The 23539-nt window shown below is 39.3% G+C and overlaps 1 protein-coding gene across 3 annotated transcripts in view; it reads right to left on the bottom strand.

Moving 5' to 3' along the window:
• ST6GAL1 (ST6 beta-galactoside alpha-2,6-sialyltransferase 1) overlaps window positions 1–23539 on the bottom strand; it is a 130571-nt gene that overhangs the window by 9794 nt on the left and 97238 nt on the right. Inside the window, exons 3-5 of one of the 3 annotated variants that reach the window (XM_021711516.1) lie at window positions 22274–22403; window positions 18910–19566; window positions 11765–11862 (exon numbers count right to left, since the gene is read on the bottom strand). In XM_021711516.1, the coding sequence (XP_021567191.1) occupies window positions 11765–11862; window positions 18910–19516 (705 nt within the window). In that variant the 5' untranslated portion in view covers window positions 19517–19566; window positions 22274–22403. Of the gene's footprint in view, window positions 1–11764; window positions 11863–18330; window positions 18466–18909; window positions 19567–22273; window positions 22404–23539 lie in introns of those variants that run through there. The other 2 variants (XM_008056369.2, XM_021711517.1) reach the window with 2 other exon arrangements.

Raw genomic sequence — 23539 nt, 5'->3', positions numbered from 1 at the left:
AAAATGCTATATCAAAAGGTTCCATTACAATCACCCAGCTCATCCTAGCTATTTTTAGATCTGTCATTGATGGAAATCTCACCCACCTCCCACCTGCCCCTGACAACACCCATCCAGATACCTGTCCTCAGTATCTTGAGAAGAAAAATAGAAACTTAAAAAAGACTTTGGGGACTTACAAGGCTGGTGGCAAACAGACCCAGATTCAATCCCACCTCTCTCACTTACTTTCTGGGTTACTCTGGGCAACTCCCTTGAACTCTTTGAGCCTTAGAGTCCTCAGGTAAAATGGTGGTTGGTGATCACACCTCACAGCGTTGCCAGGAAGATCAAACAAGCTAAGACAGTAACTGTATTTAATAAACGGCAGAAGCTATTATTTCAAGATAAGCCACATTAAGTAATATGGGAATGTTCTGGTTGGTGTTTAGTCAGTATGACGTGCCACTAGGCATAGGAAGTAGGTTTTCTCTCTCCAGGAAGTACAAAAACTTCTAAGGAAGTCAGTGGATCTTCTTGTACCATTGTCTCCTCTCTCAGACCCATTGGGTACAGCAGGTGCCCAGTTGAGTCTCACAGAAACCCTCTTACACTTATATTCAAAACTCGGTTTATTTAAAGACCTATATTCAACTACATGGTATTACTGTTGAATCTCATAATAATACCTGGCACTAGGGCACACATGCCTGAATAGGTCTGCTGACCTGAAACTTCATGATATGACGCCATTCTGTATAAAAAGTCACCTTCTCAATAAACGTGTCTTTTTGTTTTCCATGGCTTTGTTACAGCCCAAATGTCCAAAAGGCAGTCCTGTGCTACGTGAGAGGACGGAGCTGAACAAACACAGGTCGAGGTATCCTCAGAGAGCTGCTGTCAGAAGGATCTCTCTGTGTCAAAGGAGAATGAGATACTAAAGGCAGAATTCTACCAAAGCAACAGCTTTTCCCTCAGTGACTTCTGGTTGCCAGGTGCTCTCTGTATGCAATGGTGGATTTGCTCACCCACAGAAACAGACACAAAATAGTTGGGATGATTGACCAGGACATAATATAGAGAAGTCAGACCACCAGTTTTTTAGGATATCAAGATGAGAAAGGACAATGATAGAAAGATGTTAATCGAAGTTCAGCACCATAAGTAGCTCTGTCGGGGAGCTGCCTGTGACTAGAGTATTAAAGGAAGAGCCCAGATAGTTAGTGCTGCTTATGAGAGAGGAGAAAGCAGGGTAGGGTTGCTTAAGATGGAGCAGGAAAGGCTTTAAGAGTAGGTAGTGTACCCTGGGAAGTGGCCGCCTTTCTCTCAGTCCTGATATAATGGTGCACAGGAATATAAAAGTCTAAGAAAAAAAAAAGTGTGCTTCCATGGAAAAACATGCATTTTCGACAGCACATCCTTCCTCTCTATCAGATTCTGATTCTATGGGAGCAATTTAAGAACTCTCTATAAATTGTATGCTTACTCAATAGATATGCTTACTCAATCTTGCCCAGTAGGGTACTTTTTTTTTCTAAAGTTACAACACCACGCAGACTGTATCCTTTCTCTTCTGCTCTCCCGAAGGAAAGAGAGAATGATCATCAATGGCCAATGGCAGTTACAATGAAGCAGCACCAAGAACACACTCAGAAGAGAATGCTGTGCCTCCTCCTCGTGATTTCTGGTGCTCTTCACATCAGAGAAACCTCTCTAGTAATGAACTATAGAAATAATCCCTGTATAATTTTCTAGTAGAGTTTTGATTGACTTCTCTCCTTCTCCTGTTCTGTCTCATGGAAAAACCAGTTTCGTTCCTTTACTCCAAATTTGTATGGTTTTGACTTTTCCTCTGAACCAGTTGTAACATCTGCCTGGTTCCCTCAAAATCTTTACCACAAGTTCATTTTTAGATCTGTATGAGAGTCATTATCTTACTTTTATCCTGAACGTTGTCTTTTACTAGAAGTTTTGCCACCTTTCTGCTGGGCACCTCTCAGGTGGTCCTAAGTGAGCACGCCTTCCCTGCTGGGAGACAGGATGCCCATCTGCCTGAGATTTGGGAAGGTACAGTCATTCTCAAATAGGCAGTGGCAGCCTTTTCTGCTTCAGTAGTGTCCATTGCTACCAGTTTCAAAGGACTCGCTGCGTATCAGCCTTGGGATAAAACACTCCACACACAGTAACGCTTAGATCCTACAAAGATCCTGCCTGGTAACTATTCTTACTTCTGTTTAACAGATAAGAGAACTGAGGCTCAGAAAGGTAAAGCAACTTGCTCAAGTCACTCACACAGGAAATGCGGGAGGAGGTATTTGATCAACGTCCGACTTCAGTATTCTTAGTTCCCAAACAACCTTATCTTGATTTTAAATAGAGTTCTAGAATCTTTGCAGGATTAGGATTTAATTCTTCACAGTGATGATGAATGAAACACCATGAAGAGATACCCAAGGAGTAGGTAGCCTCCCTAATCCAAGAGAATGTTCAGGGCTTTCATGTTCCCCTGTCTTCTTTGCAGCTGCTTACTGACCTCCAGATCATACCATCCTCATACCAGTGATTGGTTTCTCTCTAAATTCATTCTCTTCAACTTCGGAGTGGCCCAAATGGCCTGGAAATCGTATTATATTTCTCGAGTTTACTAACTCTTCTACTCTCAATGACAATTTCAAATTTTCTTGCTCAAATCTCCTCTACTAAAATCTCTTTCCCCCTCAGACACCTTTCAACATGGCCTTGTATTATTCTTTGTAGAGAAAATAGAAGACCTCTCAGCCTTCTAATACAAACTGCCTCTAGCTACACACCTCCCAACTTTTCCTTCTGAATTTTGCCAAGGTTAATCCTCCACTGGGCTTTGGCTCAATGGCCATCATTTTCACAGGAACTAGTTATTCTCTCTTCTTTTTAGCACATTCACTTTCTTCCTCTATCAACTAACTGGTTTCTCCCTGTTGAGTATGATATTTCTATTTATTAAAATATGCATAAAATAAAATTGCCCATTTTAGTTATTTTTAGGTGTACAGTTCAGTGGTATTAAGTACATTCATATTGTTGTGCAACTATTGCCATCATCCATCTCCAGAACTCTTTTCTATCTTGCAAAACTGCAACTCTGTACACATTAAACATTAACTTCCCATTCCTCCTCCCTTCTACTTTTTGTCTCTATGGTATTGATTATCTCATATAAGTGGAATTGTACAGTAAAGTTTTTTGTGTGACTGTTTTATTCCATTTATAATAGTCTCAAAATTCAACTGTGTTGTCATATATGTGTACATGTCAGAATTTCTTCCTTTTTTTTTTTGAGTTGGAATCTCACTCTGTCACCCAGGCTGGAGTGCAGTGGCATGCTCATGGTCACTCCAGCGTTGATTTGCTCGGCTCCGGCAATCCTTCTACCTCAGCCTTTCAAGTAGCTGGAGCTACAGAAGCACTACCAAGCCCGGCTAATTTTTTAAAAATTTATTGTAGAGACAAGGTCTTGCCAAGTTGCCCGGGCTGGTCTCAAACCCATGGGCTCAGGCCATCCATTCGCCTCAGCCTCCCTAAGTGCTGGGATTACAGGCTGAGCCTCAGAGTCCAGCCCTTCCTTTTTAAGGTTGAATAATATTTCATTGTGTGTATATATGTAACACATTTTGCTTATCCATCAATATACACCTGGGTTGCTTCCACATTTTGCCTATTGTGGATAATGGTATTCTGAACATGGGTATATGAACAACCCTTTGAGATCCTCCTTTTAATTATTTTAAGTATACAATAATAAGTGGAATTGTTGGATCATATGACAACTCTATTTTTTATTTTTTGAGGAACCACCATACTGTGTTCCACAGTGACTGACCATTTAACATCCCACCAGCAATGCACAAGGATTCCAATTCCTCCTGACAGAAGACATTTTAATGAGTGTGAGGTGGTACTGCATTGTAGTTTTGAACTGCATTTTCATAAAGATTAGTAATGTTGAATATCTTTTCATATGCTTACTAGCCATTTGTATATATTCTTAAGAAATGTCTATTCAAGTCCTTTGCCCATTTTTGAACTGGATTGTTTGATTTTTTTACTGTTGTTTTAGGAGTCCTCTATATATTCTATATAATATTCTATATCTTAATCCTTATTAGATATATGAAATTTTTTTAAGTTGGAGTCTTACCCTGTCACTCAGGCTGGAGCGCCCTGGCAGGATCATGGCTACTGGAGCCTTGACCTTCTGGGCTCAGGTGATCCTTCTGCCTCAGCCTTCAAGTAGCTAGAACTACAGGCAAGCACCACCACTCCCGGCTAATGTTTTTGACTTATTGTAGAGATGAGGTCTCACCAAGTTGCCCAGGCTGGTTGTGAAACTCTGGGCTCTGGCAATTCTCTCGCCTCTGCCTCCCAAAGTGCTGATGTTAATAGGCTTGAGCCACCACACCCAGTCTTAGATATGTGATCTGCAAATATTTTCTCCCATTCTATGGGTTGTCTTTTTATTCTGTTTAGAGAGTCTTTGATGCACATTTTGTAAAAATCTTCAGTAAGTCCAATTTGTATATATTTTCCTTTGTTGCCTATACCTTTGGTGTCATAATCACAAAATCATTGGCAAATTTGAAGTCTTAATGCTTTGGCCTTATGTTGTCTTCTAAGAGTTGTATAGGTTTAGGTCTTAACATTTAGGTCATAAATCCACTTTGAGTTAATTTTTCTATCTGCTGTTAGCTAAAAATCCAACTTTATTCTTTTGCATGTGTATATTCAATTTTCCCAGCACAATTTCTTGAAAAGACTGTCTTTTCCTCACTAGATGTTCTTGAAACACTTGTCAAAAATCATTTGACCATATATGAAAGGGTTTACTTCTGGACTTTCTATTTTATTCTGTTGATCTATTTATATGTCTTTATACTAGTAGCACACTGTTCTGATTACTGTAGCACTGTAATTAAGTTTTGAAATCAGGAAGTGAGGGGACTCCAGCTTTATTCTTTTTCAGGACTATTTGGCTAATTGGGGTCTCTTAAGATTCCATACAAATTTTAGGATAGGTTTTTCTACTATACAAACATCATTGGGATTTTCATAGGGATTGCATTAAATCTGTAGATCACATTGGATAATATTGACATCTTAACAATATTTTTTCAATTCATGAACATGAGATGTCTTTCACTTACTTATGTCTTCTTTAATTTCTTTCAGAAGTGTTTTATAGCTTTCATTGTACGTGTCTTGGTTATATCTCCTTGGTTAAATTTATTCCTATTTTGTTTTTTTGACACTACTATAAATGAAATTGTTTTTCCAATTTCCTTCTTAGATTGTTCATTGTTAGTGTATATAATGTAAAAAATTCAACAGTTTCTGTCAATTAGTTTTCTAATGGAATATTTTAGGTTTTCTACATATAAGATCATAACACATGAGAATAAAGATAATTTTACTTCTTTTCCTATCTGGATTACTTATTTCTTTCTCTTGCCTAATTGTTCTGGCTAGTACTTCCAGTAATATTTTGAATAGAAATGGCAAAAGTGGGCATTCTTGCCTCCTTCCAAATTTTAGAGGAAAGTTTTTCAGTCTTTTATCATTGAGTATGATGTTTGCTGTGGACTTTTTATATATGGCTTTTATTTTAAGGTAGTTTCTTTCTATTACTAGTTTGTTGAGTGCTTTCAACATGAAAAGTGTTGAATTTTGTCAAATGTGGTGGATTATATTGATAAACTTTTGAATGTTGAATCATCCTTGCAGTCCAAGGATACATTTGATCATGGTATATAATCATTTTAATATGCTGCTGAATTCAACTTGCTGGTTTGCTGAGGCTCAATGTCCATAAGAAATATTTAGTCATTGTAAGTTTTGCTTTTCTAGGGATTTGTCCATTCCATCTAAGTTGTCCAATTTGTTGGTGCACAATTGCTCACAGTTTTATTATTTTATTTCTGTAGAATCAGAAGTAATGTCCTCACTTTTAGTTCTGGTTTTTAGCAATTTGAGTCTTCCTTTTTTCTTAGTTCATCTATCTATATGTTTGTAAATTTTATTGACCTTTTCCAAGAACCAACTTTTGGTTTCACTGATTTTCTCTATTGTTTGTCTCTTTTCGATTTTGTTTATTTCTAACCTAATCTTAATTATTTCCTTTAACTAGCTTTGTGTTTCACTTGTTCTTTTTCTTGTTCTTTGAGTCGTAAAGTTATACTTTTAATTTGAGATCTTTCTTGTTTTTTTTTTTTTAATTTGTTTGGTTTTTGTTGTTGTTTTTGTTTTTTAGAGACAAGATCTCACTTTGTCATCCAGGCTGGAGTGCAGTAGCACAGCCATAGTGCACTGTAACCTTAAAATTTTTGGCTCAAAAGATCTTCTCATCTCAGTGTCCTGAGTAGCTAGGATTAGAGACACACACTACCATGCTTAGCTTATTAAAAAAAAAAATTTTTGTAGGAATGGGTCTTGCTATGTTACTAAGGCTGGCAAGTGATCCTCATGTGATCCTCCTTCCTCAGCCTCCCAAAGTGCTGGGATTACAGGCAAGAACCACTGCACCTGACCCTAAAATGTTTCTTGTTTTTTAATATAAGCATTTAAAATTATATGTTTTATAAATTATAAACTATATATTATAAATTTCCCTTTTAGCATTGCTTTCACTATGTCCCATAAGTTTTGGTATATTATATTTTTGTTTTCATTTATTTCTTAGCATTTTTAAATTTTCTTTATGATTTCTTCTTTGATCCATTGGTTGTTTAAGAGTGTTTTGCTTGATTTTCAAAAGTTTGTAAATTTTCCAGTTTTCCTTCTGCTATCGATGTCTAACTTCATCGTGTTGTGGTCAGAGAAGATGCTTTGAATGCTGTCTTTTAAAATTATTGAAACAACTTAAGGATAGACCTTGTATGATCTATCCTGGAAAATGTCTCATGAACACTTGAGAAGAATATATATTCTATTGTGGTTGAGTTACATTCTATATACATCTGTTAGATCTAGTTGGTTTATTATGTTGTTCAAGTCCTCTATTTCCTTATCTTCTGTATGGCTTTTCTACCCATTATTGACAGTGAAATACTGAAATCTCCAACTATTATCATGGAACTGTCGATTTCTCCCTTTTATTTTGCTGACTTTGCTTCATACATTTTGATGATACTTTTATTAGGTACAAAAGTGTTTATAATTGTTATTTTTGATGTAGTGAACCTTTTATTAATATATAGTGTCCTTTTTTTCTTGTAACCTTTTTTTATTTAAAGTTTTTTTTGTCTGATATTAGTATAGCCACCCCTGCAGTTTTTAAAATTACAGTTTGCATAAAAAATTCTTTTCCAAGCTTTTACTTTCAATTTGTATCTTTGAATCTAATGCAAGTTTCTTATGGTCAGCATATGCCATTACACATTACTTAACAATGAAAAATACATCATTATATTATTTTGTCATTATGGAAACATCATAGAGTATACTTACACAAGTCTAGATGGTATAGCCTATTATACACCTAGGCTATGTGGTATAGCCTATTTCTCCTGAGCTACAAACTTGCACAGCAAACTTGTACTAAGCTTGTACTAAATACCGTAGGCAATTGTAACACAATGATAAGTACATTTGTGTGTATGTAAACTTAGAAAAGGTAATATGTTGCACTATGCCATTAAAATGGCCATGATAAGAGTTTTTCAGCTCTTTATAACTGCCATTGTATATGTGGCTCATCACTGACCAAAACGTTGTTATCATGACTGTAGTTGGGTCATGTTTTATAATCCATTCTATCAATCTCTATCTTTTGATGAGGGAGTTTAATCCACTTACTTTTAAAGTGATGCTGAAAAGGAAGGACTTACTTCTGTCATTTTGCTATTTGTTTTCCTTATGTATTTTAGCTTCTGTAGCCCTCATTTCCTGTATTACTGTCTTCTCTTGGGTTTAGTTGAGTATTTGCAGTGAAACATTTCAATTCTTTTTGTGTATATTCTTTAACTAACCCAGATTCTGCAAGATCCTCCTAACTGGATTGCTCTACCTACTACAGCCCTTCTGATCAAATGAAAGCCAGTGATATTCACAAAATGCAAATCTGGTCATGCCACAGAGAAAACTCCTCAGCGCAGCACTGAGTTGCCCTCTTCTTACTTGCTGTCTCGCCTCTGATCACACACCCCATATGCACCCACCTGTTTCTAAGTCCTTCCACTCCTCTGTTTACTTCCCCATAAGACCTTAGCTATGCTGTTGCCTCTTCTTATCCCATCCTTCTCATTGTCTACCCCTACTTCTCCCACAAAGCCTTCCTGACCTCCCTGAATAGCTCAAATCTCCATTTTATGGGTTCTCCAAGGATCTTGACTCTCTCTTCTTTAGTTCTCTATTGTAGCTTTATGCTATTTTATATAATTATATGATTGTACCATGAGAACAGGTTGAGTCTGTTTTGCTCCGCATTGTACCCTCCACTACCCACCCCTCAACCAGTGGCTACACATATAAATAGTAAGAGTAGATAATATTTATTGATATTTGTGTCAAGTACTCTTCTAAGTGCTTTACATAGATTTTTCTCATTTATATATCACAACAACCTTGTAAGAAAAATACTATTATTCACCTCTGTTTAGAGATAAGTGACTTGAAATGAACCTAGCTAGTTAACCCAAGCAGGTTAACTGCAGTCATCTATGTACTGACTTCATACTCTACTCAATACTGAATGTATTTGTTGAATTAAATAATTAATTAATTAAGGGCAAATAAACATCTCTCCTAGATTTGTTTGTTTTGAACCAGAGTCTCACTCTGACACCCAGGCTGGAATGCAGTGGCACAATCATGGCTCACCACAGCCTTGACTTCCTGGACTCAGGCGATCCTCCCTCCTCCGCCTCTCAAATAGCTGGGATTGCGGGTGTGCATCGTGACGCCCAGCTAATTTTTTTGATTCTCTGTAGAAACAAGATCTAGCTAGGTTGCCCAGGCTGGTGTTAAACTCCTAGCCTCAAGTGATCCTCCTGTCTTGTCTTCCCAAAGACCTGGGATTATAAGTATTAGCCACATGCCCGCCTTTCTGAATATTTCAGTAGCATTTTAAACAGAAGTAGAGATTAGGTGTTTGTGCTCCTTAAAGTGCTCTCCAGCTCTGGGATTTATATGACTGGGGCATGAGAAGGGAAAGGGATGAAGTCAATGCTAACTTCTCTGTTTGAATTTCCAGAGTTGCCAAAGTATGAGCAGCCATGAGGGCCCAGCCTCATCTCCTAAAGGGCAAGGCAAATCCTTCCACACCTACACCTCCATCCTAACCAGTGATATTTGAATGTCACTCTTATTTCCTATGCATCTCTGTCCTGTCAATTTCACTTTTTCGGAACGACTTCCTATTGCTCTTCCTTCAAATTCTCCCAATTTTTCAGTCTAGATCAAGCATCACTTGCTCCAGAGAGTCTCTTGCTAACCAATCCATTTCTTTCAGCCTTCCCTCTTCTAATAATAATAAAAGTAATATCAAATCCCCAAATATAAAACTGAACAGCAGGCGGGCATTGGAGGCACCTTGAAGCTACTGGAAGATGCTACAGTAACAGAGAGTGAATCTCTTAAACACACACACACACACACACACACACACACACAGAGAGAGAGAGAGAGAGAGAGAGAGAGAGAGAAAGGTATTAGAGGAAGAACAAAAAACAAGATGGTGATTGCTTACAAAGAAGTTAAGTTTCTCAATCTCTATCCTATCAAAGAACAATTTGTAAGGTTGTAGTCCTCAGATGAAAAGAAGGCTGTGCAGGAAGCAGCTTCTGCCTAGCTGATGAGTTCTTGAAAGTCAGGAAATAAAGGGAGACAAACAGAGAAGTGGAGCCCTGCTAGAGGAGAGGAAAAATGCTCATTCTACTGAAACAGTGCCGAACAGGCTCATTCTGATCAGTCCCAGGATTCAACCCATGCCCAGAAATCCTAGGGAAGTGTATAGACACTAAACATTGACATAAAAACACCCAAGGCTAAAATGTTTGCTCAGGAAAAGGCAACACGAGTGGTTGTGAGTAAGATGAATAGGTTTGCAGCCTTATCTAGTGCCCAGGAAAGCAAAGTTTTGCTGTCCCTGTATGTGTAATATAGCTCCCACTAATTAAATCTATTAATAGAACTCTGTGGTAAAAATATCTCTCAAGTTTCCATTAGTATTGAGAAATCAGCCTGTGGTGCCTGAAAATACTTCAGAAAACTAATTATCTAGGGGAATTTATGAAGTAATACATGAATTCTGGTGTCATAATATATAGTTATATGGTGACACTGTCTTCATACTTGTATAGCATTTTAGTTTATAAAGCACTTTCACATGTATTATTTCATTGTCCTTTCACAACACTCCTTAGTCTCCCCTGGAAGTTCTCTGTTCTGTTGTTCCTCGTACAACCCTACAGGGACAGCAGAACTCTGTTTTCGTGGACACTAGACACCACCATTAATGAAGACTAATACCACATGTTGTGTTTTGTGTTGTTGATGTTTTGTTCTTTTCCCCTGAATTGAGGTCTTACTCTGTTGCCTAGGCTGGATTGCAGTGGCACAACCACAGCTCACCACAGCCTTGACCTCCTGGGTTCAGGTGATCCTTCCACCTCAACCTCCCAAGTAGCTGGGACTATAGGCATGTGCCATCATACCTGGCTATTTTTTGGTTTTTTTTGTAGAGACATGGTCTCACAGTGTTACCTAGGCTGGTCTCAAATTCCTGACCTCAGCCTCTCAAATGCTAGGATTACAGGCATGAGCCACCTGTTGTTTTCTTTTTTCTTTTGTTAATAATCATATCACCAGGTTGGGTTAAGGAATCACTGTCTTCTTTTCTAATGAAAAATCTGAGACTCCATTACAAAGTGGGCAAAAGATATGAATAGACAGTCCTCAAAAGAAGACATACGAGCAGTCAAGTGGTACATGAAAAAAATGTTCAGCCTCACTAGTCATCAAAGAAATACTGGAGAGGAAGCAGCGAAAAGGGAACACTTCTACACTGTTGGTGGGAGTGTAAACTAGTACAGCTTCCATGGAAAACAGTGTGGTGATTTCTAAAAGATCTAAAAATTGACCTTCCATACGACTCCACAATCTCCCTACTGGGAATATACCCAGAAGAACAAATCATTCTATAAAAAAGATACCTGTACATGTATGTTTATCACAGCATTGTTCACAGCAGCAAGAACATGGAACCAATCATGCTGCCCATCAAAAGAGAACTGGATTAAAAAAATGTAGAACATATACATGATAGAATATTATGCAGCCATAAGGAAGAACAAAATCATGAACTTCATAGCAACCTGGATGGCCTTAGAGTCTATAATACTAAGTGATGTATCACAGTACTGTACAAAGAACTGAGTATCACATGTTATCACTCATAAGCGGACCTTGAACAATTATCGTAATACTATAAGAAAAGGATTGGAAACTGCTGGGAGGGGGGCAGGAAAGTGGGATTGACAGTAGTGGGAATCTGCCTGGGGAAGAAGGGAAACACCTCATCAACAAGGATACCAGCATAATGAACATTTATATACCTAACCATGCATTGTACCCCATATTTTTAAAATTAAAAAATTAAAAGTTAAAAAAAAAAGAAAAAGAAAAATCTGGGACTCAGCAAGGTCAAGGGACTTAATTAGCTGGCAGTTTGATGTGCCCCTAGTGGATATATTCTTCTTCAGAGCTCACACCGTGGTCCTTCTCTCACTCCATATCTGCACAGAAGAAACTTTACCTGAGAGTTCATCAGGCGGATGGTGGTTTTTGTGCCCACATCTTGTTGGAAGTTGGCTGTGGGTGCCCCATTAAACCTTAGGACTGCATCATGATCATCTATAAACCACAAAGAAACAGAGAAGAGGTGATGAGCACTGGCAATATGCAGAAAGAGAGAAAGACAGGAAGGAGTGAAAGCTGGAGGAATAAGAGGAGGCAAGGGAATAATGGTTCCCAATCTTTATCCCATCATAATACACAGGGGGAAATTACAATGTTGTATGGTGCTCAGGTAAAGCTCATAGACAGAAATGGCCGCCTGTCTGCCAGACACTGCAAGAGTTAAGTGGTCCATACTGTGACATTCCTGAAACCAGTGTGCCTAGGCACAGCCTAAAAGTGAGCAAGGCCACTGTGCTACTTATAGTGGAATTGCTACTTCAGCTATCAAAGCAGCACACCAGATATTCTCTTGGTATCACCAGGATGTCATATTTCTATCTCTACCACATGTTCAGTCTAGTCCCGCAAGTGCAAAGTACCTCCATTGCACTCTGAAAAGCACACAGTGCTCAGCAAATGGAATGGATTCGCTATGGCATCCAAGACAACTCCAATTGTTCCATTTAGAAACCTGAGGCCCATGGATGGGTCACAAACCTTGTGTGGCAGAAATGGAACAGGAGGTCAAAGGGATAAACTGAACTCCATGTTTCCTTTTTTCTTTTCTTTTTTTTTTAAAAAGCACATTATCGGAAAGAATACACTAAATCCAGTTGAGATCAAACAGATCATCTCAAGAAAACCTAATTATTTCCTGGGCTCTAGCTTCTTGCCCTTGAAGTTATTTGAGACTTGGAAACATTTCTCTACCCAACATTGACTAATCTGATGGGAAAGAAAACTGAAGACTTTTAAGAGCCATTCCAGCCCTATAATCCTATGAGTGCTCATCCCAACCTTACTTGATCAAGCAAGCTTAGGGTTCACTACTGAAATCCACACCAGAGCTGAAGGTCAGCTCAATCCTTTCTTGTTCTATTTCCCTCCAAGTTGGTTTATTTTGGGTCATAGAAATAGGATTGGGAGACAGTAAGGACCTCTAACTCCATACAAGATGATTTAGAAAGAAGATGCCCACAGAGTTAAAGGATGAAAGCCTGCCTCTTTCTTACAATTCCAATATATGTACTAAACCTCAGGAATCTAGAAACCTCATTCATAAAAACAACATAACCCTGCCCTCAGCCCTAGGGCAAGATTTCATCAGAATGGTTTTTTCCATGAGATGTGCATAGTTCAAACTTTTATCAGCTTACAGAGCAGATATACTGAACTGCACTTAGTAAATCTTTACACAACACAGAATTGCAACAATTTCCATCAGAATTGAGGCAGGAGATAGGGTGGAGCATGAGAGGTGAATCTCAACAGACAAGAAGCTGTGGAAACAGGAAAGAAGTCATGAAACAGAAATATTAATCAACCCCCAATGACAAAACATAGGCAATATTCCCTCCCAAAACTGAAACATGAATCAACCTCTCAGGATGGAACATAAGCAACATCCCCTCCTGAAACAAGATAAGAAGAACCATAAAACCTATAAAGGAGATATCCCTGGTCTGGCATATATGCACAAGGGACCTCCTGGAACTCTCTATACCCCATCTATGCAAAAGAGCTAGTTAAGGCTAGTACATATGAACTGCATCTCACACATACGGTTGAAATTATAGGATGGCAGGCAGACACATGTGCAATAACCTGAAATATTACCCCATCCCCAGGAAGTACATTTGACCCCAGAAACATTAGTTAAAATGTTTTCTTTTTGCAAGCTTTGTAAAAATCAGAGTCCACCTTCCCACCAAAAAAAATATAAAAGGACCCAGTTTTGTTTGACACGACAACTCTTGAGTGTCTCTTCAGCTTGAGCCCATTCCTGTCTTTTCTTAGGAGTGTACTGTCGCCTGTCACCTTTGCTAAATAAACTACTTTTTGCTTTTGCTCTCTTTCAGGCTCTTGGTGTCTCGTCCAATTCTTTGTATGTGACACCAAGAACCTGATCACCACCAATGGGTCTTCAGCCACCCCACAACAGAATCAGTCACTTGTTTTAAAAGTAATCAGTGGTAATTATGTGAGAAATGCAGATTCATCACAAACTTTACTTAGTCAACCTTCCCATTTCACAGATGAATACATTATTGGTAAGAATCCTAGCAGAAAAGAGATGCAAAGCTCAAATGGAGTAATTGAGAGTCTCATAAAAGGACTATTTACAAAGGTGTGGGTACAGTTTAAGGAAATCAACATGAAATAGACTAATACCCCAGGGTTGCTACTGAAGGGAGTCATTACTACCCCCAGATCTACTATAGCAAGAGGAATAGACACCCTGAGCTGAGGAGAGCCACCTGTCAGGAGCTGTGGCCTTTAGGAGACAAGCACAGCTGCTGCCAATGTTCAGCCAGTAAGAAGTAGGCAGAGGAAATCAAGATCCCAACCTCTTTCCCCTTCTTTCTTTGGATCTCATAGGTCTGAAGGTAAAAGGGAGAGAGTAGGTCCAAGTCCAAGAAGGCCATGTGACAGGGGCTGAGACCTTCAGTCAAAGGAAAAACACAGTTTGAGGTTACTCTGCAGGGGGATACCTGGGAAAACAGGTGCCCAATCTCACTCTCCCTCTCAGCTCTATGCCAGTGCTTCTCCTGATCTGTCCCAAATAAAGCCAGAGGGCAAGGAATACCAGATGACCCAGCCAAAGATTTCAGTTTCTCAAGGAACAGAGTCAGATGGAAAAGGATAGAGGGTAGATTTGGAGGGGCAAATGGAGAACATCCAGCACAGATGGCTTAGGATAGGTCCTTGATAGTGACCATAAGAATGGCGAATCATTTTGCTCATTCAACAAACACTGAGCACCTACTCTGCTAGGCACAGTTCTAGGCACTGGAGACAAGGGTTGTGAGCAAGAAAGACAAGGTGCTCGCCCATAGGGATCTTAATATTCTACTGCACAGAGAAGGACAATAAATAAGTACAAGAGCCTATATATAATATAATTACAGATTGTAACTAATACTATGGCACAAATACATCGAATTGTATGACAGACTCTGAGGAAATCTCCCTTCGGTAGAGTGATGATTCAGGTAATGCCTCAGAGCTGGCACCCAGGCATGAGAAGGGCCCATTGAATTCCATTCCAGCTAGAGGATGCAGCAAGTGTCAAAACCCCAATGAGGGTAAGGACTAGGCTGCAGACAAGTGAGGGGAAGAAAAAGATGCAGTTTAAAAAAGGTTGGTAGGAACAGATCATGCAGGACTACAGAGATGTGGGTATAAAGTTTGAATTTGGATATATATACAAATATATTATATATATATATACACATATATACTTTCTTGAGGCAATGAACATCCTAATTATTCTGATTTGAACATCACAAATTGGATGCAAGTATTAAATATCACATGTACCCCATAAATATTTATAATTATTTTGTATCAATTTCTTAAAAAGAAGAAAAATTTAAAACAAGGCTCTTACTTGGGCACATAAAGGGGATAGGATCATTTCTGTCAAATCATCCCTTGCTAACTGAAAGTCAAAGAAGCTTCCAGTTCAAATAGATCTCTAGGAAATCACCAAGAGAAATCCACAACTACCAAGATCCCAGCAAACAAGACTGACAAGGGGGAAGGTTGCAGGGGCCATACATCTTTTTGCTTAGAACTAGAGCTCAGAAAAAGATGCAAATTAGAAAAGGAAGAAATAAATGCATCACTATATGCAGATGATACAATTACATGCCTAGAAAATTCAACAGCAGCAGCTCAAGCTAGTAAATTCATAAACACATCAAAATCCACTGCCTCTGGGTTATGGTTAACTCTAAAGAGCTAGAAATTATAACGAAAGAAATTTTATCACAATTCATCACCAAACATTTTTATATTTTTCAAGACAGTTTAATAAATCCTATAATCATTTATGGAAGTCTACATTCTGATTCTGGTTGGGACAAATAGATATACTACAGAACAGGGTTAGAAAACTGGCCTGCAGCCAAACCTGGTGCATCCCTCATTTTGTAAATAAAATATTATTGGCACATGGTCAGGCCCATTCATTTATTAGTCTATGGTTGCTTTTGTACTACAACAGCACAAATGAGAAGTTGTGACAGACACTATATGGCCCTCGGTGCCAAAAATATTGACTATCTGGCCCTTTGCAAGAAATGTTTGCTTACCCCAGTATAAACGATCATGGTTTTCAAGCTACTCAGTCCAAGGGTGCTTTCTCAGTCTATATTTTGCCCGAGAATGTGTCTCACCTCTGCAAGCTCTGATGCCAACAGGCACTATCCCCCAACTCTACTCTCCTTTGCTTCCACTGTATGGTACACAACAGTCTCTCTCTCTAGTCCTTCTAAATTTTTCTTCTTGTCCCTGTTCTTTCCTTGACTTTTAAATGTAAACATTTTTCTAAGTTTTTTAATTGGCCCTCTTCTCTGGATTACAACCATCACGTCACCTTAATACAAATGACGCCTCAATCTCATCTCCAGACCCAATCCTTCTCCAGAATCAAATATCCAGCTGCATAGATAGCTACACAGGGAAGACTACCAAGGGATTTTTTTTTTAACCTGACAAAAGTTTACTCATACCAGATTTTATCATGAAGTCACAATCATTATGTGGCACAAGAGCAGAAGTGAGGGTCTGAGACAGATGAACTGCTTTAAAACCCCAGTCTGCTACTAACCAGTTATGTAACCTCTTGAGCCTCCACAGTTAGCTCCATCAGCAAAATGAAACCAGTAATCTTGCCAATCTCACAGGACTACTGGGAGGGTTAAAAGAGCAAGGCAGGTTAGGCACACAGTAAGTGCATAATAGGCATCACTCCTATTGGTGATAGTGTTTTGAAAATATGCTATTGCTTGAAATGAAAATTTTAACAAATCTAAAATACTTATCATGCATAAGTAAACTATCAAAAAAATTGAAAATTACTGAGCCCACCAACGTCTGGTTTGTGGGACTGCTGGAGGCATAGTATATTACTACACTGTCTCTGATAAACAATCTTGCAAGGGACATAAAAAACAGTCACAAAATTTCTCTTATTTGGGTCTTCTAGCCCCATTTGGGAGAATATTTGCCCCACTTAAGGGCAGTAGTAGTTGCTTAAATTATCTGTACAAAAACCCTGTTCGCAGTACTATTTGTAGGAGCAAACAACTTGAAATCATCTGATGTGTTCCATATTTGGGAACAGGCTCAACACATTCCGGATCCAATGGGAATTCTACAGACCTGGCATGCTGCCTGGAACCCTGGGGCTCCCACAAATGGCCTTCCCCTTCCCTTTCCCTTTGTATTCTAGGCTCCTATTTTGTATTGCTGATGAACCCATGAATGAATAAAAGAATAAATGAATGAATGTCTCAGAATATCTGTTAGACTAAATGCCCAGAGAATATACACTATAAAAGACAGAACATTTGAAGTCTACCATGCAATTTTTTATTGTACCTCAAGATCAAATTCTTCCACAGAAATATTTATTTGAAGTTGTAACTGCAGTGTACAGAAAAGTATTATTTCTATCCATGTTTACTTAAATCACTCCAAACTTTTAAGGAGTGCATAACAATAACACTGTATTTCCAATTCACTGAGGTATCAGGCCCTGACTCAAATTTCAACACAATTTCAACCAGGCACACAATGATAATTTGACATGAAGAAGAAGGATCAGCTAACACCTGGGATATCCTAAACATTACCTTTCTGCAGAAAATTTGGAAGAGAAAGAAATTTAGTTCCATTATGGATGAACAGAAACCAGTTATATTTAGTTTCCAGAAAACAAAGTCAAAAAGAAATCAAAGAGGTAAAAGCAAACGTTGGGGTGGGGTTAGCCATCTTGGCAGCTTTTATTAGAAAGGACTGTCTATTTGCGAAGGTAGAAACTGTGATCTCACCACTTCTTTCTGCTCTAGAGAATCTAATTTGAGCCTACTTTTCTTCTTTGAGAGCTCGTGCTTGGTTTCAGACCATTTTTCCTGGCAGTCATATGAAGGAAATAAAAAAAGGAGACATATGACCTCACCTGCTCCAATACCTCCAGCCTGACCAAAGAGCAAGGTTTCCTGTGTTTTGCTTTCTTTAGCTGATTCATTTCATGATAATGGAAAACACATTCTCTCAAAATAAGGGAAATAAGGGGCCTTAAGTAAATCCATAGCTCTCTGTTATATGGGCTTTCAAATATGGATAGCCTTTCTATCTTGAAGGGTTTCAAGAAAAGCAGATTAATATATTTTGATCAGTGACTCTTAAACCTTTTTCAGGTCACAAATCCCTCTGAAAATCAACTGCAACGTATGAACTCCCTCTCTGGAAAAATGCACAGACACACTTATACCTACATTATACATACCTAGCCCAAATATATTTTTACAAGCAATTTTAGAAAGTCGAAACACCCTAAAGTTGGTTCACAGTTCTCAAGTTAAGAATTCCTGTCCTAACTCATTCTTTTCAAAGAGAAAAGCTGAAAATTACTCAGGTAGTGGAGGCAAAAAGGGTTCTCCATTAATTGGGTAAAATAACAGCATTTCAGAACCTGAAAATGAAGTAGAGATCTGTGCTTCAAGCAACCTCAAAGGTCAATTGTACATGTTTACTTTTTGGTACCAGTGGAACTCTCTTTTCAAATGAAATCTTCCCTAGAACACCAATATTTAAAACATATAAAAATAAAACTATTCTGTTCCCAATACAGAGAAACAATAAATGTCTGAAGTGATGAATATCCTAATTACCCTCGTTTGATCATTACACATTGAATGCATGTATCAAAACATCACTCTGTACCCCATAAATATGGACAATTACTACATGTCAACTAAAAAAAGAAAAAATATATAGTTATTCTAATTGAAAAAGAGGCCAGGAGCCTGGATTTCCAATTGTTCAGCTGCTCCTGTGGCACCTGAGAAAGACCCTGTCCTGGGCCCACTCCACTGGTCCACCAAGTCACATCTGGGCCACTCATCTCAAGTTCCATCAAATGCCCAGTCAGTCCCAATGAGCACTGACTATTCAGAGAACAATCTTAACCCTTAATGCTTTAGAACATACCTATTTCTCGACCCAGTTGGGAAGACTTCAGAGATCCTGCTGACGAGACAACAGCACACCTGCCCCAAGGTCCAGCCTTGGTCCTAATGTTCTCTTTGGGCAGGTAACCCGCCCATTCAGAGGTATTGAAGGGAAAATCTGTGGCCTCTACCATAGACACGTTCACGTGGTCCCTGAGGTGGCAACGCAGAGCCTCTGCACTGAACTTGATACCTGGCCCTGGCCCCTTGTAGGACACTTTGTACTTGTTCATATTTAGATAATTTTTCCAGATCTTTTGCAGCCTGGGGATAAGGTTTTTTGAAGAGCTGTCCTTGTTCCACACTTGGAAGGAGAACTCTGGTTTGGCCTTGGCGGGACCCTTGGGACTGCTGAGGACCTGGCTGCCCCTGTGAGGGTCCTGGGTGCTGCTTGAGGATGCAGACTGGGAATCAGACCCCAAGGCCTGTTTCCCCAGACTCTTCAACACCTGGAATTCCTTGGTTTGCAACTTAAGGGACTCATAGTAACTCCCTTTCTTCTTTTCCTTCCACACACAGATGATGGCAAACAGGAGAAAGGCCAGGACACAGCAGCTGAATTTCTTCTTCAGGTTGGTGTGAATCATAATGAAGATGTGTTCAGGGAAGCCACTTCAGTCTGAGCAGAAAAACAAGCCTTAAAAAAGTGTGACAAGGGAAAAAAATGATGTAAAGAAAATCCCAAAGTGGCATGAGGTGGGGCAATAGGCTGAGTCATGGATTTTGAGTGAGGGGACTTGAATTCCAGCCCTGGTCTACCTCCCACCAGCCACACAATCTTAAGCAACTCTCAACAAAATTCAGCCTCATTTTGGGTTTTGGAAGTAGAGGGCATTCCCTCAGACTCTTCCTTTTTCCTCTCTGAACCATGAACACTTAATAGTCCTTCCACCGTTACTTTGTATGCCCTGAATCTTAGTTTGGGGTTGCCTTGGTCTATCTCTCTGACTGTACTCTGAGGTTTTTAAGTCAGAAACTACATCTTGCAAATTGCTTGGTTCCTAGAGCCTTGCACCATCTATTAAATGAAGACACGTATTCTTGAAAAAAATAGAATAAAAAGGAAGAGTAGGCAGACTGGTCTACATCATAGAACCCAAATGCTCTAAAATCCTAAGTGGCTCAGCCTCCTTCTAAAATAGCCAGAAAAAGACTTCTCACTATAGAGGATGCCAAATATTTGTGATGCATCTCTCTAAGGGCTGTGATGTTAAACTCCTTCATGAGAAGATCAAGGATGAACTTCACAACACAATATTCAATTTTGTGCAGTGTCTTTCAAGAAGAGCACTATTGAGACAGGAAGCTGACTCGCCTCATGATAGAGGATAGGAAATCCTGGTAAGATAGCAGAAATGTAGCCCAGTAAAGAAATGAAAACAAAAATTCATCAACCACACAAGATGCTCCTTCATTTAATTTCACCATAACAAGAGCCACCGTGAGGCACAACTCCAGGGGCACCATGCATATTATAATCTAATATGAAGTACATGACCTGAGCTGTGCAGAGAAGCCCTGACCATCACTAGCCATGAAGTTGCTATAACCTCCATTTTGATAGCAACTCAGGCTCTCAGAGGTGAAGGGAAATGCCCAAGATCATAGAACTGAGGAAATAGTTGCACTGAGGCACTTGATTCCACAGTCCTTGTCCTTTTCACTACACCATGCACAGAACCGCTGAAAAGTTCTGGAGAATGGATTTCACTAAACAAATAGAGATTCAATGGTCCCTTTTATATCTGGGTAAATACTTTGTTTTCTTAGAAAGTTTCTCGGTTTATTGTGCAACAGAATGGAAACCGAAGGCACTTTGAACTCAAACAATGTCTGTATCTTTTGGAAAATGTTACATTCTTTCCTCAATCACTAGGTTTATTTTCTACAACGAATCAAAACAATTGCTCTGGGGTTTTGCAAATCCACCAGGGGTATGAAGTCCTTTCCGATGGAGCCACTCCTAAGGATAGCGGGGATAAGGCAGTTGGAGTTCTGGACTAGGTGTACACGAAACCTGGGTTCTTATCCTTATTCTTGGTGATCTTGGGCAGATCACTTAAAATTTCTGCTCCTAAGTTTTTGTAGGATAATTATCTCTGCTCTATCTGATTCACAAGTGTTTGGAGGACCAAACAAGGGGATGGTGTCAATTAGCTTTGAACTTGGTAAGCAAAATGGCACAGGAGGGATAATGAACAAAGACAGTAAAGCAGTCCCTCAGGACAAGGGTCATGTGAAGGTAATGTGGGACTGTGGAAGGTGGCAGAGTAGAGCCTTGGTCATGGCTCATCAGCCTGAGCAGCATGCTCTTCTTCTGAGTCTCTTTCATAAATGGATATCCACGCTATTCTTGGAATACACTGGCAGTACCAACCAAAGTAGTAACTTCCTACTATGCCAGACCTTAGGAACCAGTGACTCTGGGGATAATGAGCTACTATCTTGATTGCTGAAATTTTGGAAGTGATGTAATATACACAGAGGAAGAAGAATTCAGACATATGATCACGAACAGGAGGTGGGAGATGTATTGTATTATCAGAAAACGAAGGAATTCAATTTCCAGACACCTAACACAGCTATGGCATGACCATATGGCCGCTGAGGAAAGAACTAGAGAAGGAAAGTAGCATTGAAGGAGTGCTACTACTTGGTTGGTACTTTACCTGCAATATCTCATTAAATCTCTACCATAACCCTATGGTATAGATATTGACAACCCTGTTTTAGAAATGAAGAAACTGGGGCTTAGCAAGGTCACAGGATTTCTCTAAGGTCTATAGCTAAACAGTGCTAGAACCAGAATTCCCACACAGGTTTGTCTGACTCTAAAAGTTCACGATCTCCCCACTAAAAGGCATCTGTGATAAGAGGCTGTTGAAAATCAGTCTTGACAAAACAGGACTCATAATCAGGGTCCCTAGAGAAGCAACTGGATCTGCCTGACGATCACATACAAGCGACCTCCACCATCAGCCCTGCGTCTGCCATCCCCGGGGAGCACTGTGTTACCACTCTGAGACCCCTTTCACATTAATCAGGTTTTAGTCTGCCATCCCCGGGGAGCACTGTGTTACCACTCTGAGACCCCTTTCACATTAATCAGGTTTTAAAGTCCCACTATAATCCTGTGAGATAATAAGAGCAGACTTCATAAGCTCCAGACAAGATAAGAGTCTCACTCTGTTGCTCAGGCTGGTTTTGATCTCCTGACTTCAGGTGACCCTCCTGCCTCAGCCTCCCAAAATGCTGAGATTACAGGCATGAGCCACCACACTGGGCTGCAAATTTTATTCCTAAATGTACCCTTTTGCTAGCCCATGCCTCGAGATGGTCCTTACCTGCTTCTGGCTAATCTTGGGGCCGCAGACCCTCCAGGTCCTCAGAAACTAGCACTATTTTCCATGGGAGGGAGGAAGTTCGCTTGTCTGGAGGCCAAGGCTCATTTTTCTCAGGATGATCAAAAAGCATCTGCAAAGGGAGAGAAAGAAAGAGAGACAGAGAGAGAAATGAGAGCTGCTTTCCAGCATAGGCAGGGTTAAACATTAACAGATAGGTGTTACCACAGGCCTGGCCTGTGACTCAACCCAGGAAGCCCTGAGGGCTCAGAAAAGAGAAGAGCCTATTACAGTGCAATGCTCTGGGTCTGTGAGCAGAACAGAGAGCCTAGAAACAGACCAATGCCAGAAAAAAATGTCTAGAAAGACAAAATAGGTATCGTGGACCAACCTGGGAAGTGGGGATTGTTTAATCTCTGGTTTAGGGATAAACAGAGAGCAATTGGGTTCATCCCAAAATAAACTCCAGATAGATTTTCAAAAAATTATTTATTTTCAAAGAGATTTACTGATACGTGAAAATTCAATCAGTATACTTTTAGAAAATAAAAGTAGATTACAAAACTGTAAATACATTAAAATTCAGAAAAAATACATGTAAGAAGGAGAAAATACTGGAAAAAAGACACTTAAAATGGTAGAATAATGAATGTTTTCATTATTTAAAACTTTGTGTATATTCCAAAATTTCTAAAATGTACATGCCTTGTTCACTAACTTTGAAAAATATTGTAAAATATAATTTTAAAAAGCTAAAAATATAATTCTATATTTGTTAGCTCTTTCTTATTTTGATGCAATGTAGGAAAACAGCAAAGGAAAAGTTTTATAAATTCAGTTGCAACAAAAACCAACTTCTATACAATGAAAAATACTACATTAAGTCAGAAAACAAGAGTCAAGTATGAAAAGAGTTAATACAGTAAAAATCTCCCAAAATTAAAAGGAAATCAACATGAACAGACAAATCACAAAATAAAAAACACAACAAATAAGCATATGGCATAATGGTTGATTTTAAGAGACACTTGAGGGGCAACCAGAATATCAAGATACTAGCTTGGCCAGCCTCAGTGGCTCAGTCTGTAATCCCAGCGCTTTAGGAGGCCGAGGTGAGTGGACTGCCTGAGCCCGAGGGTTCGAGACCCACCTGGGCAACTAGGCGAGACCTCATCTCTATAATAAATCAAAAATTAGCCGGGCGTGGTAGCGTGCCTGTAGTTCCAGCTACTTGGAAGGCTGAGGCGGAAGGATCGTCAGAGCCCAGCA

Source organism: Carlito syrichta, unplaced genomic scaffold (genome assembly GCF_000164805.1).
Source record: "Carlito syrichta isolate Samal-C Ts95f unplaced genomic scaffold, Tarsius_syrichta-2.0.1 Scaffold302333, whole genome shotgun sequence".
Taxonomy (NCBI): domain Eukaryota; kingdom Metazoa; phylum Chordata; class Mammalia; order Primates; family Tarsiidae; genus Carlito; species Carlito syrichta.
Note: the sequence above shows the minus strand (reverse complement) of the source record. Positions and strands in the feature narration are given on the sequence as shown.